This window comes from Perca fluviatilis, chromosome 6 (genome assembly GCF_010015445.1).
Source record: "Perca fluviatilis chromosome 6, GENO_Pfluv_1.0, whole genome shotgun sequence".
Lineage (NCBI taxonomy): Eukaryota > Metazoa > Chordata > Actinopteri > Perciformes > Percidae > Perca > Perca fluviatilis.
This window is the reverse complement of record NC_053117.1, coordinates 34,477,240-34,501,425: the sequence shown is the minus strand read 5'-3', so window position 1 is coordinate 34,501,425 and position 24,186 is coordinate 34,477,240. Positions and strand designations below refer to the sequence as shown.

Genomic DNA, 24,186 nt, shown 5'->3' with positions numbered 1-24,186 from the left:
AAGAAGGAAGGCAACACTAGGGCACAAAAGTGAAAAATTCTAATAGCCTAAGCGACAAACTTTGAAAAAAGCAGAATAAAACTTTGAAAAAAGAGACAAAAACTTTTAAGAAGGGCGCCTGGATAGCACGCAGCGGGCCTGGGTTCGACTCCGACCTGCAGCCTTTTGCTGCATGTCGTTCCCCCTCTCTCTTCCCTTTCATGTCTTCAGCTGTCCTGTAGAAATAAAGGCTGAAAATGGGCAAAAAAAATTATCTTTAAAAAATGCACTTCAAAGAAAAAAAGACAGTAGAAAAAAGTACGGAAGAAAGGCAAGAATAGGTCAAAACAAACGACAAAACCTTAAAAAAAAAAAGGTGACAAACTTCAGAAACAGCGACAAAAACTTTGAAAAAGCAACAAAAAGAGTAGAAGTAACTACAGTCTTATAACTGAAAAACATTTTGCAAAAAATGTCACGTACCCCCTGCAGTTCTCCAAAGTACCCCTAGGGGGACACGTACCCCCTTATGAGAAACATTGGATTAGATCAATGGCTCACAGGTGGAGTGGGTCCTGAGTCCCGATGAGACTTAATAATAGATTTAATAATAGATTTTATTTGTAATGCACTTTACATTTGGAGCAAATCTCAAAGTGCTACAGTTAAGATCGTAAAAGCATGGTAAAAACATCAATATAAAATACAAAAAGACAGCGCAACGACTTGCAGGGTTAATTAAAACTCATAAGTTCTGCTAAATAGAAATGTTTTTAGTCGTTTTTTTAAAAGTCTCAATAGTTTGAGGTGCCCTCAGACGGTCGGGGAGGGCATTCCAGATCGGAAGAGCGTCAGAACAGAAAGCCCGATCAGCCACGGTGCTGAGATTAGTCCTGGGGAGAAGGAGGCGGTCTGAGTTTGTTGAACGGAGGGATCGAGTTGTAGTTAGAGGGGTGAGTAGTTCTTTCAGATGTGGGGGGGCATTTCCATAGATGCACAGGTGGGTAAAGATTATATTCAATCCTGGCAGAAACAGGAAGCCAGTGAAGTGAATGGAGAACGGGTGTGATGTGGTCGTATTTTCGTACTCTTGTCAGGATCCTTGCTAGCCTGGCTCCGCCCTCCTACGTACCTCCGCTCAATTTTCATTTTCCTTCAGTACTACGTCTGGGTTCGCAGTATATTCTTGGGTTTTCTCCGATCAAATTTTAAAAGGTCCAATCAGCGAACAGAGGGAGTGGCTGAGAACGATGACGTTGAGGTTCGGTAACCTTCGGCGAGTTCCGTAACGGCGGCGGAGAAAGATGCGGTCCGTTGGGGCAACGGGATTCGTAATTTCCAAGGGGGTAAGCGTCGCTTCAGAACTCGAACCTCCTATGGCGCCATTTTGATGCTACAAAGCCATCACCTCCCGTTAGCATTCCATTGACTGCCATTCATTTTGACGTCACTTTGACAGCGAATAACTTTACATCTGAAGCGTTTAAAGACTCTGTTTGTCCATTGTTTATTTCTAAAGAAACCCGAAAATGTATAAAAGGCTCCATTACCTTGTACCTCACGTTATGGCTCCGTAGCAGACGCTTTTAAAAAAATAGGCTAACGATTGTGTCACATAGTAGAGGAATTACCGTATAGTACAGGATAAGCTCACAGGCAGTTTCAACTTACATGAGCTGTTTAGGTTTAATTACTAATGTTAACTAGCATTTTAGTTAGCAATAATTAGCCTGTGCCCATGTTATCTCCTTACAAATACCTACACTCTCCGTCTCTGTAAGATTGGGAATGATTGAGATTTGTCTTGGCACAGCTACCAGAAGACTTCCAACTTTCAGACACGTTGCTTACGTCACATTTACGTTGTCTCTCTCAGTTGGAGGCTGCGCAGTAAAGCAAGAGATCACCGGAAAAGTGCTTCTAATAGCCTTCACTGGTCTCCGTCCAGAGCAACGGGATCTATTGGTCCATTATATAATGTCTATGATAATTTCGCAAGCCGATAGTTGTCGGTTTCCCCTCTTGTTGCACATGCGCATGACATACGTCACGACCAAACGTTAGCGATTGGTTATGGCAGATCAAGAGTGGCTCTGGGCAGATCCAATAGTTTTAAACTTCAACAGAGTACCCGCCTTCAAGGAAGTTAACACTTGTCAATGAGAGGTCAGACTCTCTGTACTAATGAAATGTACCAGAGTCTGGTAGGACCAGGCTAGTCTCTGCAGGCTTTTCTTAGGGATCCCGATGAGAAGTGTGTTACAGTAATCCAGTCTGGAGGAGACAAAGGCATGGACCAGTTTTTCAGCATAAGGTGAGTGCCCTCCAGGAGGCGCTACAGGAGCCTCTGTTCCAGCCCCCCTGCTGCTGCTCAATGGTCCTTTGTTTGGTTCCTGCTTCATGATGATGATGAGAACAGGTAAACAGACAAACCCATTTTATTGTTTCATTGCATTGATTCAGATGTAGATTGTATTCATCTTTTGTTTAAAGTTTTTTATCGTAAGGAGCTTTTTATACTTATCTTTTAAGTTAAAGTAGCAATACCACAGCGTAAAAATACTCCATTAGAAGTAAAAGTATTCATTATAAATAATTGACAATTTATGATACCTTATGAAAGTGAGTTATTATTGCAGGTGGTGAGTAAGCAGCATTGTATTGTTGTAGCTAGCCGAGAGGTAGCTCATGTCACGCCCCCCGCCTGCCGTGACTTCTGCACGGTGACAGTCTGGTGTGTGTGTGTGTGTGTGCGTGTGTGTGTGTGTGTGTGTGTGAGTGTGTGTGAGAATGTGTTTTGGTTTATTTCTTCATTTTGTTATGCCTGCCATGTGTTTGTGTTTTTTTTTTTTTTTTTTTCTCTGTCTGTCTGTGTTTCTGTTCCCCTTACATGTTCACAAGGCGAGAGAAAAACCCCCTGTTGATTCTCCCCACACCAGGTACCAATTCCAGTCAGCGCACCTGCTACTCATCCTGCTCCATCATCTGCCTTCAGATGCCAGTCTGACTTTCCTCTCCCTGCTGGATTGTTCCTGACCACTGAGTATGCTTTTCCACCAGCCTTCTAGAGTTGTCTCTAGTCTAGTTTCTTGTTGTTGTACTTCCCTGTGTGCTCCGCTCCCTGACGCTACTAACTGGAAGATCTCTGTTCTCAGAATAACCCCCCTTCAGAGTCCTCTGCTGCCAATAGCCACGCCACGCACTGGAACAGCAAGTCTGCAGCCCCACTGAGGAACACAGCCCAGCACCCCCTCTGACCTCTGCCAGTCCAGACATCTTCGGACCCAGCACCCCCTCTGACCTCTGCCAGTCCAACCATCTTTCGGACCCAGCACCCCCACTGCCAGTCCAGACATCTTCGGATCCAGCACCCCTCTGACCTCTGCCAGTCCAGCCATCTTCGGACCCAGCACCCCCACTGCCAGTCCAGCCATCTTCAGTCCCAGCACCCCCACTGCCAGTCCAGCTATCTTCTTGGACGCCCCCACACCCCCCTGCCAGTCCAGCTATCTTCGGACCCAGCACCCCCACTGCCAGTCCAGCCATCTTTGGACCCAGCACCCCCACTGCCAGTCCAGCTATCTTCGGACCCAGCACCCCCACTGCAAGTCCAGCCATCTTCGGACCCCCACTGCCAGTCCAGCTATCTTGGGACCCAGCACCCCCACTGCCAGTCCAGCCATCTTGGGACCCCCACTGCCAGTCCAGCCATCTTGGGACCCAGCACCCCCACTGCCAGTCCAGCCATCTTCGGACCCAACCCCCCACTACCAGTCCAGCCATCTTGGGACCCAGCACCCCCACTGCCAGTCCAGCCATCTTCGGTCGGCAAACCCCCACTGCCAGTCCAGCCATCTTGGGACCCAGCACCCCCACTGCCAGTCCAGCCATCTCGACCCCGACCTTACGCAGTCCAGCCATCTTGGGACCCAGCACCACCACTGCCAGTCCAGCTATCTTCGGACCCAGCACCCCACCGCCAGTCCAGCCATCTTTGGACCCAGCCCCCACTGCCAGTCCAGCCATCTTCGGACCCAGCACCCCCACTGCCAGTCCAGCTATCTTCGGACCCAGCACCCCCACTGCAAGTCCAGCCATCTTCGGACCCCCACTGCCAGTCCAGCTATCTTGGGACCCAGCACCCCCACTGCCAGTCCAGCCATCTTCGGACCCCCACTGCCAGTCCAGCCATCTTCGGACCCAGGACCCCCACTGCCAGCCCACACTCACAGCTTCAATTAAATAAGATTCTTTCCCACCTACTCCAATCTGCGCCTGAGTTCTGATCCTCCTTCCTGACCACTCATTGTGTTTAATTCACAACAATGCATCATATTTTATAAAATTATTATGTTTTGTATGAAAAGTCTTAATCTTGGAGTAACTAATAACTAAAGCTGTAGTTGAGTTCAAAAAAAGGACAATATGTCACTTTGAAATGCAATTTAATGGAGGAACAAAGTGTCAAAATGAAAATGCTAAGGTGCAACAACTCAAAATTGAACTTTAGTATTTGAGTATATTCAGTCTACCACTGGTGAAGAGGAAGGAGAAGAAGAAAACGAGTCTGGAGAAGAAGATAAAGAGGTAATTAGTCCTGACATCATCCTTAAAGACATCCAGGTTCTGTATCATCCACCAAGTTTGGTCCTGACTGATCTATAGAGACGGACCAGTGTTTTACTCAAAGAAATGTGACAAAAGTGTTTCTAAGGTAAAAGTCAACTGCAACTTTTTTGAAGTAACTATACCAACAACTGGGAATTGTATTCTGTGCTGAAACCAATTTTTGGGACTCTATCATAAAGAAGGTCCCTTTGGGAGCTCAGTAGTGAATATGGGACAAAAGAAACCTCTGGAAAATCTTCAAGTGATAATCCAAAGTTGTGTTAGGCATTTTGCGTCACCTTATGGTCACATTATTTGGTTCATACTCAGTGTTTTTACAGATAAATGATTCTTCTTCTGTGTTTGTACTGAGTTTCATCCGGTTAACTCCTATAAATAAAAGTAGCAATGAAGGTGAATCACCTCAGAATTAAAGATTAGAGTATAAGCAGCATTGTAATGTTGTAGCTAGATGGAACAAATGCTAATGAGTTATTACGTTTGGTAGTTTAATCAATATTAATGATGCAAATTCTCCACAATATTATGAAACACTTTTCAGAACAATTTGTCAAACTGGAAGAATGCTTGACAATTTTAACAATCACCAAATATTTTTTTAAACATAATTAATGCACAACCCAAATAAACTTTTACAAGCCAAAGTCAAATAAAAAAAACATAAAGCCATAATCTCTATAAAACAACTTCTTGTGGATTTGCAGTGATGAGGACTTTCTCTTATGTCTTATAGTCTCTTCTCTTAGGATATGTAGGTTTCAAAAAAGTGTGTTCTGGGAATCAGATTTACAATATAATCCCAACTCAAGAGCCACTTACTGGCTTTCTCCAGAGTTTATACACATCCTGGCAGATAACTGCAATATCTGTAACCATAAAACCTACTTTTTGAGTTGCATGTCAAAAGATCCATCTTCATGACAACATATGAAAATCAATTGGTCAAAAGCCCCAGAAAAGTTAGTATACAAATTAGTTTATTAGGATAAACCCCTTGTTTCCGAGGGGGTCCCTAGCAAGTGGACCTTGAGTTGTGATTGTTTCGTCAAGTTGTCAAACGGTTGTTTTCCTCACTTAAATAACTCAAAGTGAAAACTAACCCTTGGGAAGGAAACCATTTAAATAGCTTATTAAATATTCTGCATGTACTATAATTGTAATAATGATACAAATGAAAATATAAAGTACAATAAGGTCACAATAACATTGCAAATCCCTTTATAAAAGCAAAATTGATTTAAATAATGGGAGATTTATGGACCATCTGTAGGTATTTTGTCTTAATGCCACATTTAAGGCGACCTTATAGTCCCTGAAGCAAAATATTTCAACCGTGCTGCCGATTCAAAACTCTCAAACATCAAACTTCTTTTTACTGCAGCAAATTAATGTTTGCTGACGCAAACTGAAAAACTCTTTACTTCACCACGACGATGCAGCAGCGCACTTCTCTGGCTCTGTTTTGATCTCCCTTCTTTCCGCCGTCACCCCTTTGGCCCTTTTGTTGTGGTGAGGCCTGCCAGGGGTCGCCCGGGGTCACGTCAGAAGGAGAGAACAAGGATTAATGCCTTCAAACCCACTAATGACCCCCACTGCGACCCCCCCTCTAGGGCTATTTTTCAGTCTCCACACAGACAGGGGAGGCAGGCAGCTGGAGGCTGGTCACTTCCATCCACGCGTCTGGTTTGCATTAAATGGACACATGTGGTCTTTGTTTTGAAAAGTGCGGCTGACACGAACCCGTAACCAGCCGTATGAAAAATTGATTTCACAGGCCGCGGATTTAGGCTAAACTTTGTTCAGGGTTTCACTTAAAACAGGAGGTATCGTAACGACAGGAAGCGTATGATTTGAGTCAAGCCCTTCGTTAAGGATGACGGGCAGAGTATCGCTGCCATGTGGAGCAGTCCATCCGAGAGGGACCAGATATGAATCTACTGCCACATGTAACGTATGTAAGATGTTTTAGCTCAAACTTGTATATCACATGTCAGGGTTTTTTTACGGCTGGATGTTGCCGTAAAAAGCAACACAACGTTTTCTGTCTACGACTGAGATTTATACTCCAGGCTCTCACACAATGGCTCAGTGTTTAGCTCAGGGACACATGGCGGTTGATGGACACATTGGCCGGTGGCAGCGATCAAACCTGTGACCTTTTTTTATGACCGGACAATCTATTTAACCACCAGACCACCCTGCAACTCCAAACAGCCACTGGATACTTTCATAAAGCCTCTTCAAGTCCTGTAATATTCTATATTCAAATATTTAACAAACCCTGTTAAAAGAACAAAACCAATAGTGAATGTATCTACTAACAAGTATTGTGTGTATCAAAGCCTGACTTATCTTCCTTATCTGTGCTATAGAGCTCCATTGTTGTCCAAAAACTATTACAACACATCAATAAGGCCACACTGTTGCATTGGATGACATGTTCCTTCTTTACCATGAACAGACAATGTCATTTATTTTGACTCAATCCCACATACACCATCCGGTCCCAAATACTCACTAGAGCACCAAATTTAGATTAATCCACCGCTGAAAATAGTCCCCGAACAAATGTTTTCCTGTTTGAGTAACGCTGATAAAAACCTATGGTGATCAGTTGTTTTGGGAACTTACTGAGCCTTTGTGAGAGAAAGAAATCTCAACTCCAGGTCCATTTAGTAGCTATCCTGGAGCTTTCAATCATATCACATGATCTTCATCTGTTTTTAAAGATTAACATCAGGGACCATTAGGCTATGGGCTTAGCACAGATAGGGTAGGGAAGTCAGAACGTATTGAGAGTCTGACTCATTGTTGTGAGTTTTGGATTAGTTGACAATAACCAAAAACTAAGACATCACCACCCAAGATAAAAGTTCTGAATATTTTTTATGAGTTAATGTGCTACCGTTAATGCATCTGAAATACGGGAAACTCTTTCGAAAAAGCATGAGAGCACCTTGACCGTGAGGGGGAAATCTGCTTTATGACACCAAATTGAGCCTTTTTCTTATCGGTGTTACACACGCTTCGCTTCAATCACCTGAAACCAGAAGGGAGATTTCTCTCACCTCACTGAGCTTCACTAAGCATGAATACTGATCAGCAGGAACACACAGCTGCTCAGGTTCAAAAGATGGGACCAAGTCATTGTTTTGGAAGTCAGAAGTGAGTCTCAAGTTTTGACTTTAATATCAAAGTCCTAAATTCCTAAAGTCTTTATTTGCCAAACGCACCTTTTCCTCCTGCTTGTACAAGGTGGCTGGCTTTTGTACACGGTAAAGAAAGGATTGGATTCTTAACTGCTTTATTTTAGCAAATACTGATAAAAGAAATATGCCCGGATCGACCTAGGGGTCACTCATAATGAAAGTAGTTTATCTTCTCACAAAAACAGTGAACAAGCCTATTTCCCAAAATTTCAAACGATTCTTTAAAATTCACACCTCTCCTCCCCTTCACACCTTATCTGCCGAGTTCAAGAACAGTCTGAGCTGTTTGCAACAGGAGCAGCTGGGGATTATGTACCTTGCTCAAGGGCACATCAGCTGTGGTAATGATGGAAGTATGCTCAGATGTATCATGCTTTTTCCAGAATTAAATCAGCAAGCTTTAAGACACAAGCTTTGCATCTCCAACTTCTACTTTAGTGTCATGTTTAAGTCTTTAAATTTAGTTCATGTATACATGTTAAATGTGTGGGGATGTGTGAGCTTAAGTGTGTACATAGGCAGATTTACCAAGGGTTACTTAAACACACACACACACCAACTCTGCGTTAGCTCACTGGAATGCCGCGGCTGTGCACTTTGTTGTGTGCCTCTTTATAAATTGTTTTTGCATTTCTACCCAAAGGAAAACGCCGAGCTCCATCATGATAATCTGCATGTGATAAAGAGATTCCATTCATATCAGCCCAACAGCTGCTGCATCAGGACCAGATGGAAACCACTGAATCTTTTCATCTGAAAAGATCATCAGGCCGATATCACCCAGACAAAGACATGGTAACACAAAGTTTGGATGCAGGCCTGGAGTTAACTTGCAGGTGTCAGATTGGGATCATTTTACGTAGATATTTGTGTTATGTTTTAAAGCAATAATAATGTGTACGTGGTTATGAATGATTAGTGTAGCCATGAAGTTTTCTTTTTTAAAACACGTTTAGATGCTGCCCCCGGCCAAAGCAGAACATTGCTTAGCTTCTGTGTCGGTACTCCTGCCTGCTTCTCCAAACTGGGGGCATGCCAACTGCCATCAGGTAATACACTGAATATGGAGAAGTACCTCATACAACCTCATTAAAAACATTCAAACTATCTCTTTAACCTTGTGTCGCAGCATACCGAACCTGTTTAACCCTTATTTTGAATGGGTGTCCTTTGTGCTTTAAATTACATCCTTCTACATTAATCAGCATTTTATGTTTTCAGCATTTCCCTGCACCAGTGTCTCTTACGCAGATTCCGATATATTTATTGGACTTGGCAGTGACTTGGATCCTGATTTTGAGGCGTATTTCTTTTCTAATTGAGGGCTGCTGTCATGTGTTGGAACGCTGCCATCTCTTGTAAAAAGTACTGAGGAGGAAAATGCATTGGGACCATCTGTGGGGGGAACATGAGATAGCTTGTTTATATGATTCACGTGAAGAAAATGGCCAGTGCCGGTTACGAGAGCAGTTTTAAGTCTGCTAACTTAAGAGAATATAAAGAGAGTGGAAAGTTGAGTCAAATAAAAGACCTGCTGGAGATCAAAAACACTCTGCTCTCAAACACAATCAAAATATATATAGCATGATCGAAACACAGAAGATCTGAGTTTAACTTACAAACCTGTCTCAGACGCACGCCTTGCTGAAATTATCTCTTTGGTTGAGTTCAGTCTGAATGTGTGAAGACAAAAAAACAATCAACTGCACGTTATTCCTATAAAATAGTAGAGAGCATAAAAGCCAGATTTTAGCTGCAAAAATACTAAAGTAGAGGGAGATATGATGTTAAACATGAACTGTGAAAGTTCTTCATCGCTAGCTGTTATTTGTTTTTGGACTAATATCACAATGATATAAGACTGTAACTCATATCTGTAACTCATTACTGCTGAAAACAGAACAATAATCCATGATTCTTACATGTTATTGTGTTACTATCTCATGTCACCTAGTCTATATCGAAGACGTTACATTTACGGGATTATTCCGGTGCCACCGGAGGTTCCACCGGATGTCCGTTACCTTCCTCTTTCTTTGTGTTGGCGTTCTAAACTCCGGTGGATTTCTGAGGACTATGGTTAACTGCTCCTCAGATCTCTGCAGGGTACTGTAAATCCAGACAGCTAGCTAGACTATCTGTCCAATCTGAGTTTTCTGTTTTGCACGACTAAAACAACTTTTGAACGTACACATGTTCCACCAAAACAAGTTCCTTCCAGAGGCTATTTTGCAGCGGCACCGTGGCTCCATCCGGCGCAATAGACGATTGTGATTGGTTTAAAGAAATGCCAATAAACCAGATCACGTTTTCTCCTATCTCGGAATGTTGTGTGGACTAGCCAGACCTTCATCTGCAGCGCTATGGAGATATATTATATATATATATATATGTCACCCAACACACTAACGGCTTAAATAAGAGGGTGAAGACATTTGACCAATTCAGGGTGAGCTTTAACTTTAAATTGGCGTCTATACGTAACACATCTGCATTCAGTAACATTAATTATAGTCTCCTGTCCAGAAATTACAAGTGTCACTTTCTTATTACGCCTTTCCCTTTTTCTCTTTCATTACACTGAGAAGATAACGGGCCTGATGTGGTGCAGAGCTTGCAATTCCTTGTCAGGCAATCAGATTTTATTAGAGCCCTTTTTTCAAGTCCAAATAGCCCTCGAAAGCTGACAGCCATTACACAGGAAAGCTCTGCTGAATTCTTTACTGCTATTAGTGGTTTTAATTATAGAAATGATCTCAAACTGACTCACAGAGAGTTTTTTTTTTTTTATGGCACAGAGGGACAGAGGTGGGTCAGAAACCTCCAGTGGGTCTGACTGTGGAGCTTTTTATCTTACAGCTGCGAAAATAAATCAACAGATTCCAACTTTCTTCCGCACTTTGTCACACACACACACACACACACACTCCTTTTATTCTCATATAAACCACACTTCACACACATTGTGCCCTCTTTGATTTCAGTTATTATAATTATTATACTCTTTAATCCATAGTTTGACATTTTGGCTACATTCACACCGCAAGTCACCGCAAGTCTTAATGCTTCATTCGGATTTTTTGCTCAGATGTGATTTTTTTGTTTGGCTGTTCACATGACATTTTAAAATGTGGCCTAAATCAGATTCCAGTGTGAACTTTTTGCGGTTTTCGAACTGACCCGCATGCGCAAAAGAACAATAACAATGACATCAGACGCTGCACTATTGCACTAAAATTAGGGAGATTATGGAGGAAGTAAGCATTTTTGCTTTTATTTCAAAATGTTTGTGTAATGGCAGCCATAACATTAATGAGCAGGTGCTGAGGAGGAGAAGAATGAAGAGAAAGAGAGCCAAATAGGCTATTTTGGCCTTTTGCGGGGTTATGGCTACAAATTCACTACAGAGGTCTGTGTGGATGCAGAGACGAAGCCAGGAGTGGTGGGACTGCGTTGTGAATAGCTTCACAGAGACGCATAATTGTGACAAATGTCGATGTAGATTGACGTAAAAGTCGCATCAAATCCGCCTTGGTTGTTCACACTGCAGCCGCATTGAAAAAAATCAGACCTGGGTCTGATTCAGGACCACATATGGAAGTGGTCTAAATCTGATTTGAAAAAATCTGATCTGGGCAAGATTTAAGTGTTCACAATACTTCTGAAGAAGTCTGACCTGGTCACTTGAACCCAGAAAAATCAGATTTGGGCCACTTTTGCCTGCAGTCTGAACGTAGCTTTTGGGAAATATTTGCTTTGTTTCTGAGAATTAGATGAGGTGGTTTTCTTATCTTAGCACACTGGAAACAATCCTCCTTCCAGCACCCCTATAGCTGACTAATGATCACGTTATGTCTTGTTGGTTTAATCCGTACCAAAATAGAAATGCAAGAAAGACAATTTGTGGTTTTTAGAGGAGTTACATGCTGGAACTTGACAAACCACCAAGTCTCCAGCAGCGACTCAGCTGGTGGGATTGTTTGGATTAAAGAAACAAGATATAACATGTTAAAGGGTAATTTCGATTTATCCAAACCTGGACCCTATTTTCCTATGTTTTTGTGTGTAAGTGACTGATAGGAACAACCATCTTTGAAATTGGTCCAGTTGACGCTGTAACCGGCAGCCACAGACCGGGCTGCAATGTAACCCTATGGGGCAAACGTGGATTGTCAATTTGGTCCACTAAAAGAGCTCTTTTCTTTGCCACTGAAAGGCTTAGATTATTATTCTAAGTGTCTGAAAACATTATGGAAAGGATCCCTACAGAGATAGGCCTTTTTTATAACCTCTTTAAGACCTTTCTGTTTAACCAGCTCTGAGGTTGCTAGCACTAAACCCACCAGATTCCATTTAAAAAAAACAATACTTTTAGCGTGTATTGAGCCAAAACAAGCCTTTTTGTACGTACGTAAATACAAGCTGCACAATTGCCCTATTAACTTACATTATAGCTTTTTTTGCTGCTGCCGACTGCAACGATCTTAATACTGGACCAATGTCAAAGATTGCTGTTCCCATCAGTCACTTTGACACAAAAACATAGGAAAATAGGGTCCAGGTTTAAAAAAAAAAGTAGTTACCCTTTAATTAGGGAGCTTTGGTAGGTAGAATTTGGATCTTTGGACAGAGCCCGGCTAGCTCTTTCCATCTACTTCCAGTTTTAATGCTAAGCTAAGCTAAGCTTTGACTTCAGCTTTGTCATACTTAAAGGGGAACGGCAACAATTTTACACATCAAAGTCTGTTTGCAGGTGTTGGGAAGTTCTAAGTGAAAAAAAGTATGAAGCATAGAGCCTTTTGTGTCTCCAGAGGGAGCCTAAGGAAGTCTGACAAATGTCCTCAAGTGATGTCACTCGAGTCAGAAGCAGATGTTTTTTTTGTTGTTGTTTTTTAATATATTTTATTGGAGTTTTTTCAAAGTTTACACCGTAACAACACAAACACAACCAACCATGTACATAGCTCTTGTCAGAATAATATGAACTACATTCATGTACATGTGTACACACAAACCTATACAAATGTAAACACATAAAACCATGCTTAAGAGAAAGGAGAGAAAAAAAAACATTTATAAAACCCTGCTTTTTATTTTAAATATTACAGTAGCATGAATCAGTTACTCGGTAGACCTCTGGAATGGAAATTCTCAAGGTATTTAATAAATTGTCCCCATAATTTGTAGAAGCTCTGGATTTTGCCCTTGTAGGTGTATGTTAGCTTTTCCATGACTAAGCAGTTGGAGAGGTTCCTAAACCATAATCCCACTGAGGGTGCCTCATTGCTCTTCCATAGAGTAGCAATACAGTGTTTAGCCTGTAGTGAATATAGAGTGATTATTTTTTTGTTGAGCATTTGACAGTCTTGTTTCAATTGGAAAAAGACCAAGGATGAAAATCTTAGGGCATAGAGGTAGCGTCACAAGGGTAATGTCAGACAAAGTCTGTATAACCTTTTCCCAGAATTCTCTAATTTTTGGGCAGTTCCACAGACAATGAAATGTCAAGACAGGTGCTTTAAAAAGAGTACGATGTCGTCCGCAAAGAGGCTAATGTGGTGTTCATGGCTTCCTATTATAACTCCTTTAATCAGGGGGTGGGATCTGATTGTTAATGCCAACGGCTCTATGGATAACACAAATAAGAGGGGCGATAGTGGACAACCTTGACGTGTTCCCCTGGTCAGACTGAAGGGTTTTGATGCTATAGAGTTAGTCAGCACTACCGCACTTGGGTCACTGTATAGTAGTTTCACCCATTTAATGACATTTTCTCCCAAACCAAATCTTGGGAGTATATCATATAGATACGGCCATTCCACCCTGTCGAAAGCCTTCTCGGCGTCCAGGGACAGAATGGCCGTATCCGGACTACCCCCCTCAGCATAAACAACATTCAGCACTCTTCTTAAATTGTGGAATGCCTGCCTGCCTTTGACAAATCCATTCTGATCTTCATGTATAAGACCTGGTAGGAACCGTTCCAATTTCTGCGCTATGACTTTAGCTATGAGTTTTGTGTCAGAGTTCAGGAGCGAGATAGGTCGGTACGATTCACATTTAGATGGTAATCTACCAGGCTTTAGGATGCTTGTAATAAGTGCTGTAGAGAGAGAAGGTGGCAGAGAGTTAGTCAGGAAAGCCTCTTTAACCATATCAAAAAAGGGAGGCAGCAGCTTATCTTTAAAAATCTTGTATATATCGATAGGTAGCCCATAGAAGCAGGTGTTTAATGTGGGTTTAAAACCCATTAGAAATAAACTGCTTTGGTCATGGTCTTCTTTAACTTAAGAGAATGTTAAAAATAAAACCGTGAGAATTTATTTTTGGTGTATGGTCAATCTCAAAGTCTTGGCTTTATATCTGTGTTAAACCGACACAAACATCACTTTCCTTTCATTCACACATCTGCACTGTTGTACTTAACATTGACTATATGTTTTCTCCTCATAAAATTATTTAAATAGACTTGTAGAGTGTTCTGTGTTAGCTGGCTGGTTAGTTTTAACTGTAGGTGATTGTGCTGTTGTAATACTCTTATAATAATCCAATAATATCTCTATATGTTTTTGCAGTACATGCTGTGTCACTGTTTATAGTATTTAATGTGTGGCATTGGGCGTATTTAATGGATATTTTCACCAAGTTTCTTGGTATTCATAAAATCAAGACACACAGATGGGTGAAAAACACAAAGCCATCATCATCATCATCTGTTTTGAGTTGACGTGCACGCGGCAGAGAAAGGGTTAAGAGTCACATGGTAGCGGGTGGTATTATCAGCCCCAGGCTGTAAAAAAAAAAAATGTGGAGGAAAAAAACCTTTAGGAGAACAAAGAAATCAGAGTCTATTTAAAGAGAAGTAGCCCCGGATCCCAGCAGCCGTGTGACTCCCGGCTTTGCGCACCCCTCACTGCTGCGCCAAACCCAGCCTGCCTGTGCACCGCCAGTGCTCCCGACGGCGGTGAGGATGCGAACTTCTCTGGTCGTGTGCTGCTGCGTCTTGGCGCTACAATGCCTCCAGAGCACGCTTTGTCTTCCAGTGCGGGGATCCAGCAGGTACAAAGTGGCACCGGTGAGTTTTTTCCCCCCCACACTTGTTGCAAAGTCGAAACAAAAGAAGAAAGAAACTTTTCTGCAGAAGTTTGGAAAGTTTATCGATGTTGTGCTGCAGAATGAGTCGGTTTGGTTTAATCTGTGGCACGCATGGGAAATTATTTATTCTGTTGCATTTTAAAGGAATCTGCATTGTTGTCTTTCTTCATTCTTTCTCCGGCTACACTCTCCCACCCCCTAAACACACACACACACGCACACACACACACACACACATACACACAGGCTACACGTGCACACACACTCGTGCACAACAGTTTGCAATGATTTTTGCTATTTTTGGGTGGTATCGCCATGGTTGTAGACACTAATTGTACATCGCTTTGGATGAAAGCGTTGGAGTGTGATGTAATGGCGCTAGATGGTTTTCTTGTGCAGACTTTGCAGCAGAATGAGTCACTTTGCTCCAAAGTAGGCTTAAAACAATCCACATTCTTGTATCAAGAATTATAGCCTACTTCTAGGTTGGAGTAGACTAACACTTCTCTGCAGCTACCTAGATGTGCCCTCAACCCCCCCACCCCCCCCACACACACACACACACACTCGCGCGCGCACACACGCCTTTTCCTCGGACCAATGACAATTATGTTGTAATTAAGAAAATGGCTATTTTCACGCGCGCACAGGAGCTGACCTGTCACTGTAATTAGCCCGGGAGCTGCTCTTACTTTGAAGAAATTACTATCATCACTATTTATTTTGAGTGTGCTCAGCACCACTGGAAGCATTCGTGACTTTGCAGGCAAAAACTGACGTCTTCTCCTTCTCCTCTTCGTGGCGTGCATGCAGGATGACAGCAGAGTGTTTTGGTTTTGCCTCGATGCAGAGAGAGAGAGAGAGAGAGAGAGAGAGAGAGAGAGAGAGAAAATAAAGGTCGCTGAGTTCCCCTGCAGGGCAGGAAGCAGTAATAACAGTTCTTAAAGGCATTTTGTCAACAAAACCATAAAAAAGAGGGGTCCTCCATATGGAGCCGTCATGACGGCATCAGTAGCACTCGTTGCCCTGCTACAAATAGTCACAGTTGTGTTTTGGAGGCTTATCTGACTTATTTCCATCTTGTTTATTAGCCTCACTTTGGTCTGCTGCTGTTCTGCAAACCTCACCACATAGTGCAACTCATTATTGAAGATTTTACATTGTAATAGTTCCTGTTAATGTTCTTGTGTAGTAATTCTGGATCCCATCATATTTACTACAGCCTTGTTTATGTCCTCTCTTCTCCTGTATCATATTTCCTGAAGTAAACACGTAACCTCTATTTACAGAGTAGGCTGGTTTAGCGTGCATGCTTTTTCAAAGGAATGTCATGTTTACAGGTACACAGAAAAATAAGGAATTTATCAAAACAAGCTGGCAGCTCAGATAAGCAGTCACAGAGAGGAATGTAGCGGTTACTGAGCATAGTCCTGAAGGAAGGGTGCAAGTGTTGATTTGTAGGTATATGCGATTGCAGGTTAATGTAATCAGACTAATGTAATCAGTTTTGGTATTTTCCCGAAGCATCAGCCAATCGAGCGGTTTGTAGCAGAATTGCAAAGCGATGGCAATTTTTCTTTCCAGAGAAATAAATACCACAAGGTTGGTACATCAAGTCAGGGAAAAACATGTAATCGTATCATAAGAAATGCAGTGGTGAGTGTTGCACCCAGGGGTTTCGGACTGGGGGTGGAAATGGGACTGAGTACCCAGCGCCCTCATGTGAGGAGGGCCCAAATAGATGCTAGAATGAATAGGTGTAGGCCCATAGAGAATGCCTTTCTACAGGGCCCAGAATTTTGTGCTACGCCCCTGGTTGCACCTAAAGTTGAAAAAGTAAAAATTAAAAAAAGTAAAGTTGAACGAACGATTTCCTGAAGGTCTTAAAGGTCTAAGGCTCTCTGACCACCAGACGGTGTCAAAGCAAAGTTCATCTGCTTGTTCATCTGCTTGACCTCGCAAAATGGGTGATGCTAGAAACCTGGTGAGCCGCGCAAGGTAGCAAACTGCTCTAGCTAAGGTAGCCAACTGGAGGTCATCATCCTATGTTGCCAGGTTCCTCATTGTAAGAGTTTGGTAAGGGCTATCTTCACACTACACATAAATGAAAAAGAACAAAGGGAGATGGATGTTTCAAATGCCGTTTGAATGGTAAAAATCCGTTCAGCCACTGTGGAGATATCAATGTCTAATGTCAAGAAAATTGTGTGCAAATTTGAGGGTGTAGGTTTCAAGGAGTATAACATCAGTAGGATATAAAGTGTAGGTGGATGATTTCAATAACTGACATAACTGACTGTTAGTCCCCAAAGTAGCCATTTCACTTCATTTTGAAGATTGACCTCACTGTATACTATGACAGTTTTCTTAAAATTAGATTTAAAAAATCGCAATACACCGCCTTGCTGACAGTATCACAATATATTGATTCGTAACCCCTGTATCATGATATGTATCGTATTGCCAAATTCTTGTCAATACACAGCCCTTTAAACCTACATTGTGTAATTTTTTGAGTTGATTCTTACCAAAAACCCTTTTGTTCTTTCAGAAATATGTGCTCATTCATGTGTAATTACTTCCACCAACTAATCAAAGTATTCTCGTAAGGGTAGGATCTGCCATTCAGAATCATTCAGAATACATACGGGTGAGTCGCTCGAATGACGGCTGCCATGTTGCGCCTCCATCTTTAAAGGAATACGCCACTGTTTGTAGAAATAGGGTTATTCACCGTCTCCTCTATATTTATATAGGTGGGCAAACGCATTTTTGTCTCAGTGCATGCATTGTCTTAGTCCGGAATGAATGGAATCCTTTGTTGCCGTTAGCATGTCTTGAGTAAAAGTGACCCGACAAAAACAAAACCTAATTACTTTTTGTGGCCTGCGTATTCACAACGAGTAAAAATAGCAATGCAGATTAAGACTAGACAATTTCCTAGGCAGATATTGATTTGGGACTATATTGGGTGGAAGTAGGCTACAGCCGAAGCACTGCTACTCGGGCACAAAGATATCGGCAGCCCGCGGAGATCCACGACTGGCGCAAAGTCACCCTTTCTGGGTTACTGGACTACCAAATGCCGCTGCCCTGACTGAGCTCCGTGGGGCTCGGCGGGCCGCTTCCCGTCCAGTAACCCAGAAACAGTGACTTTGCGCCGGCCGCAGAGCCCCGGGGCTGCCTGTCGCATGTTGTGTTTTAAGAACAATAGCACATCTCTTATCCATAAGGAATGTGAGGGAGGACGCTTAGCTTTCCAGTGAGTCAAGATTAACCTCCTAGCTATAAGAAAAAAAAATGCAACCCAATCTGATTTAGACCTGGATAATTTGACAGTGTCAGGGAGGACTCCAAACAAGGCCACAACAGGGCTTGGCTCTAATTGTATCTGCAACACATCTGATACTTTCCCCTAAACGTTGTTTTTGTCTTGTAAATAAGTGGATCATTTTACGTTTTCAGGACTCTTAAAATTATTCCAATAAAACAAGGGGAAAAAAAACACTCTTTTGTTGAACAGGTCGCAACTGGTAGACATATGTAAGGGGTGAGGAGGGGTCGCAAGTAGATTCATTTTAAAGGGCCACAAACCTAATCTGACATAGTGAATATCTCAACAGACAAATATATTGTCTGGACTGATCCTGGCACAACCATCAGTTAACATGCAGGGTGTCCTCCTGTGTATTGCAAGCCCAGGTTTCCCACCACCAGTCCTAAGCCACTTGGAATTATTTTGTAATGTATTTTTAAGATTTTTTTTAAACTACAGTTACAGTGGGGCGGCTCGGTTCGAACATAGTCATAATTTCAATTCTCCAGTTAGCTTTTAGCACTGACTTAATGTAGGGCCCTATGGAATCTGTCTTTTAGCTTTTTTTAATTCTCAATGTCGCAATTCTGTCCATGATTCTGTTATCCAGAAACAATTGGGATCTACATTAATGCTGCCATTAGTCTGTGACTGGCCCCAGCCAGGCCGTCATCAAAAAAGTTTCTGGGGGAAACCCTGACATGCTTCCTTTGTGTTGATTCATTAGTATCCACGCTGTGTTTTCGCATTCTTGAAATACTTTTGCACAGTTTAATCCACAGCAATCAGAAGCCAGGCAATTGTATTGTCGTGACATGTCTTTGTCGACAGTGTGATTATGTGTCGAGTTGAAAACCAGCTTTCTACACATGAAAAATGACTGTTTTTTAGCAATACATTATCAGACGTGGGTTGCACCTGTGATGACAACGTAGCGATGTCGGCAGGTCATTTCACTGGAAAGTCTAATCCGTAGTTCTGTCAATTTGTTCCCCTGTTGATGACAAAAGAGCGAGTGATTACACAGGCCCGGACAGGCCTCAGTGTCTGTGGCATTCGGCACAGGGAGATTTACAAAGTGCCTGTTTTTCTCTCTGGAGTGAAGAGGGGGAGCTAACAGCTAACTGTTTTTGTCAATAAACCCCAAGTCCCTTGGTTCTGCTTTCTGTTTTGCTCCATGATGTCGATGTCTTCAGGCAAAGCGATTGGTTGGGGAACCGTGAGAGCAAAGGTGACATCAGAGCCGGCCTCAGTTCCCATCGAGTAGATCTAGGTCACAGCTGCACCGGGCTGTGAGTGGCTGATAACACACAACAGGGGGGCTGGGGGTGCTGTTAAAATCACATGCAACCTTCTGTCATAAAGATAATCAGATGCTTTTGTTAGCAGGCGGAGCCCCCAGCCTCATTCTGAGTCCCTCGCTAAGAAGTTGAGAGGAGGGGCGGCATCATGTTAGAGTATTTACAGTTCCGGCGACTCTGCAGGCTGAATTTATTAAAAGCGCATATCACTTTTCTGTTTCTGGATTGGCTGAGAGCTCCAGTTTGCACCTTGATACATTGCACAAGGTGTGTCTCCATCTCTTGACCCAAACAAAGATGGCAACTGGAGGAGTCCAAATCCACCTTTACTGTAAATTAGTAGTAAATGGGATCAAGAATGGGGACATCATCTTTCAATATAGCCAGCCAGCTAGCTATCTAGTTGCGTTCATGAAACAAAGCGACAGGAAAACAGTGTGGATGAGATGGACGCAGCTGTACAGGTTGTTCTAAGTCAACTTCTAGAAATATGAACTCTTAATCAGCATTTTAAAAAGTTAAGTTAACTGCTCCTAGCCAGTGTCACTGAAAATTATGTCAGAGGGACACATACAACAACTGATTGGTTAGGGCAAATCTAACAAACTGAGTCCATAATATTTATCCCCTGGGAAACATGAATGTCTGTACAAAATGTCATGGCAATCTTTGAAATAGTTGTTGAGATATTTCAAGACCAAAATCTACTATATCAGTGAAAGCCTTTATACAGCAGGTTTTGCTCCAGATCGGACCTTAACTTGGAGCTGCAATTTACACTCACCTAAAGGATTATTAGGAACACCCTACTAATACTGTGTTTGACCCCCTTTTGCCTTCAGAACGGCCTTAATTCTTCGTGGCATTGATTCAACAAGGTGCTGGAAGCATTCTTTAGAAATGTTGGCCCATATTGAGAGGATAGCATCTTGCAATTGATGGAGATTTGTGGGATGCACATCCAGGGCACAAAGCTCCCCTTCCACCACATCCCATAGATGTTCTATTGGGTTGAGATCTGGTGACTGTGGGGGCCATTTCAGTACAGTGAACTCATATACTAATTTGAAATGATTCGAGCTTTGTGACATGGTGCATTATCCTGCTGGAAGTAGCCATCAGAGGATGGGTACATGGTGGTCATAAAGGGATGGACATGGTCAGAAACAATGCTCAGGTAGGCTGTGGCATTTAAACGATGGCCAATTGGTACTAAGGGGCCTAAAGTGTGCCAAGAAAACATTCCCCACACCATTACACCACCACCAGCAGCCTGCCCAGTGGTAACAAGGCATGATGGATCCATGTTCTCATTCTGTTTACGCCAAATTCTGACTCTACCATCTGAATGTCTCAACAGACATCAAGACCAGGCAACATTTTTCCAGTCTTCAACTGTCCAATTTTGGTGAGCTTGTGCAAATTGTCGCCTCATTTTCCTATTTTTAGTGGCGATGAGTGGTACCCGGTGGGGTCTTCTGCTGGTGTAGCCCATCCGTCTCAAGGTTGTGCGTGTTGTGGCTTCATAAATGCTTTGCTGCATACCTCGGTTGTAACAAGTGGTTATTTGAGTCAAAGTTGATCTTCAATCAGCTGGAATCACTCGGCCCATTCTCCTCTGACCTCTAGCATCAACAAGGCATTTTCGCCCACAGGACTGCAGCATACTGGATGTTTTTCCTTTTTCAGACCATTCTTTGTAAATCCTAGAAATGGTTGTGCGTGAAAATCCCAGTAGCAGAGGAGACCAGCCCGTCTGGCACCAACAACTATGCCACGCTCAGAGTTGCTTAGATCACCTTTCTTTACCATTCTGACATTCAGTTTGGAGTTCAGGAGATAGTCTAGACCTGGACCACACCCCTAAATGCACTGAAGCTGCTGCCATGTTATTGGTTGATTAGATAATTGCATTAATGAGAAATCTTACAGGTGTTCCTAATAATCCTTTAGGTGAGTGTATATTGTGGTTTTAAAATCTCTACCAAATCGATTAACGACCAAATAATGTCAAAGATGCCCAAAACCCCTCAAACAAAAGATACAGTTTTTCAATTTCTCTGAGCCGTCTCCAATTGGTGCAAAATGCAGCAGCAAGGCTTTTAACAGGAACAAACAGAAGGGCACACATTACTCCGATTTTATTTACTCTCCACTGGCTTCCTGTAAAATACAGAATTGATTTCAAAATTTTAGTTTTAACTTTTAGAGCACTACATGGACAGACGCCTCAATATATCGGAGACATGTTGACCCCTTACTCTTCTTTCCGCACTCTTCGTTCCTCAGGTCAAAATCTCCTAATGGTTCCTAAAACCCGCCTTAAAACTCGGGGAGACCGCTCTTTTCAGGCAGTTGCTCCCAAATTGTGGAACGCCCTGCCCCTGCGTGTGGCCGATTCTATTGTTTCTTTTAAAAAACAGCTGAAGACACTACTATTCAGACAAGCTTTCAGTTGACTGAGCTATCATGTTTTATGTTTTGTATGATGTTTTTCAAATTGTTATATTCGCTGCTTGTGAAGCACTTTGTGATTTTTATCTGTGATAGGTGCTATATAAATAATGCTTACTTACTTACTTACTTACAGTGGCCGGGTTGGCTCAGTGGGTAGAGCAGGCGCACATGTACTGAGAGGTTTATGCCTCGATGCCTAGGTCTCTCCCCTTTCTCACCTAGCTGTCCTGTCGAAAAGCCCAAAAAATAATAATAATAAAAAAAAGATACAAACAGCATGATTTGCCTGTGAACCAATACTCCCCCTGGTAATGTGCTCTCATTAATAATCACAATCAACGGTGAAATCCTCAGTTAGTCATCCTGCAGCTAGACGAACAGAAGATCTGCAAGTCTCAGCGGAAGAGAGTTTTTTTGTGCCAGGAAAGATAAGAGATTTAAGCAGATGGTTTATATCACCTTCCACTGCAGGGTGTTTCTGATTTTCGGGTTGATATATCGCATTAGGAGAGTAAGAAGGAAGATAACGAAGTATTTGTTGATGAAAAAAAATCAAACCTCACCCCTTCCATCTGGCAAAATACATCCTGTATCTCTGTAAGTAACTCTTTGTCCCTGTTTTGTTCAATGAGAGCACACCCTTCAAATTGAAAGCTTATCTGTCTCCTGATGTAAACACTTACTTATGGCTTACTTCCTATCATCCGGATTCACTGTTACTAGGTTAGATATCATGTTGATTAAAAAGCTTCTGGCTTTAGCATTGGAAGAATCCCCTTTAGTTTCTTTGAAACACTTAATAAACCTGTTTGAATTTTGCTATAAATTGCTATAAATGTAAAATGAACCCTCAGATATTTTTTTAAGATCTCATCAGTCTGAGAGTCAGTGAATTTCAGGAGAAGTTTTTGGACCAACTTTTGTAATTTCCTTGTTGGAGCCACTTTACCCCAACCTACTTTTCTACTTCTGCTGCAGTTATATATTTCCTACTTTCCTTATTCAAAACACATGTTCTTTGGAAGCAATGCATTCTGGAGAGTGATGCAAATGCTGGTGTACAAGTTGGTGTGTGTGTGCCTTTTTCACGATGATTTTCCACAGAATGAATGTTGAACATACTTTTTTACAGGCATTGGACACACACACAAAAGCCTACTTGTTATTAGCAGTCCCTCAAGAAAAACGTGATTATGCGATCACATAATTCAATGCATAATCAGCCAAAGTCTGCATATTTATGCGGGGGCCGCATTTTTTCAAATACGCCACACTTTCGCCGCATTTTCGCCGCATAAATTGCCATATAAATTGCAGATTTCCGCGCAAAATATGCGGGGCTTGCATGATTTCATAATCCCCGCATTTTCGTTGCAAAAAAGTCACATATATCTTAGCAGAAAGTTGAAAAATTTTGCGTTTACTTCACACAAGAGCAGCCATTTTCACCTGTTGCCATGGGAACATTATGAAGTGACATAATCAAGGATTTTTGCCCGCAACAATCACAAAAAAACTCTGTATACAAAGGACTGTATTAGGATCAATTCATTGTAGGATTTGGACTTCATGGGATATGTTGTCATTTAGAAAAAAATATACAATATCACCACCAGGCTTATCTTTTGAACTAAAAAGTCTGATTAATGAAAAAAAATGAAATTTTGAGATTTTTTTTTCATGTTCTTGCCGAGTGTTAGATGAGAAGATCAATACCACTAGCATGTCTGTATGCTAAAATGTCTGCCATGCTAACATTTAAGCTTATCAGCTTAGCTTAGGTAAGACTGAAAACAAATTCCGCTGTTTTACAGGAGGTTTATGCGCTGGACTATTTATTGATTGGGACCAGTAACTTTGTGGAGCCTCCAGAGGTCTTACATTTTTTTAAAGCTAAATGTTTACAGTTTGCTTTGTAACTTGGGGCAGGTGATCCCATGTCAGTGACTCAGATGCTGAGGCAGAAGTGTTGTGGCCATGCATGCGTGTTCATGTGTAATTTCAGAGCAGACAATGGAAATCCTGGTGGGAGACTTTGTGACGACGTTGCAAAAATACCCTTGGGACAATTAGTCTGTTACTTTCTGCTGAGAGTGCAAAAAGCCGCTGATGAGACATCTCCCAAAGAGCCTGAAGGCCTTGTGAAGGCTTCTTCGCGCCGGGAACATGTGAAGGAGTTTGTGATGGTGGCGGCAGGGGC

The 24,186-nt window shown here is 42.2% G+C and overlaps 1 protein-coding gene across 1 annotated transcript in view; it reads left to right on the top strand.

Moving 5' to 3' along the window:
- Nucleotides 1-14,669: 14,669 nt before the first annotated feature.
- Nucleotides 14,670-24,186, top strand: part of mmp11a (matrix metallopeptidase 11a) — a 34,421-nt gene continuing 24,904 nt past the window's right edge. The window contains exon 1 of the mRNA XM_039804536.1: nt 14,670-14,892. Coding sequence (XP_039660470.1) covers nt 14,788-14,892 — 105 coding nt within the window. The 5' untranslated portion in view covers nt 14,670-14,787. The remainder of the gene's footprint in view (nt 14,893-24,186) is intronic.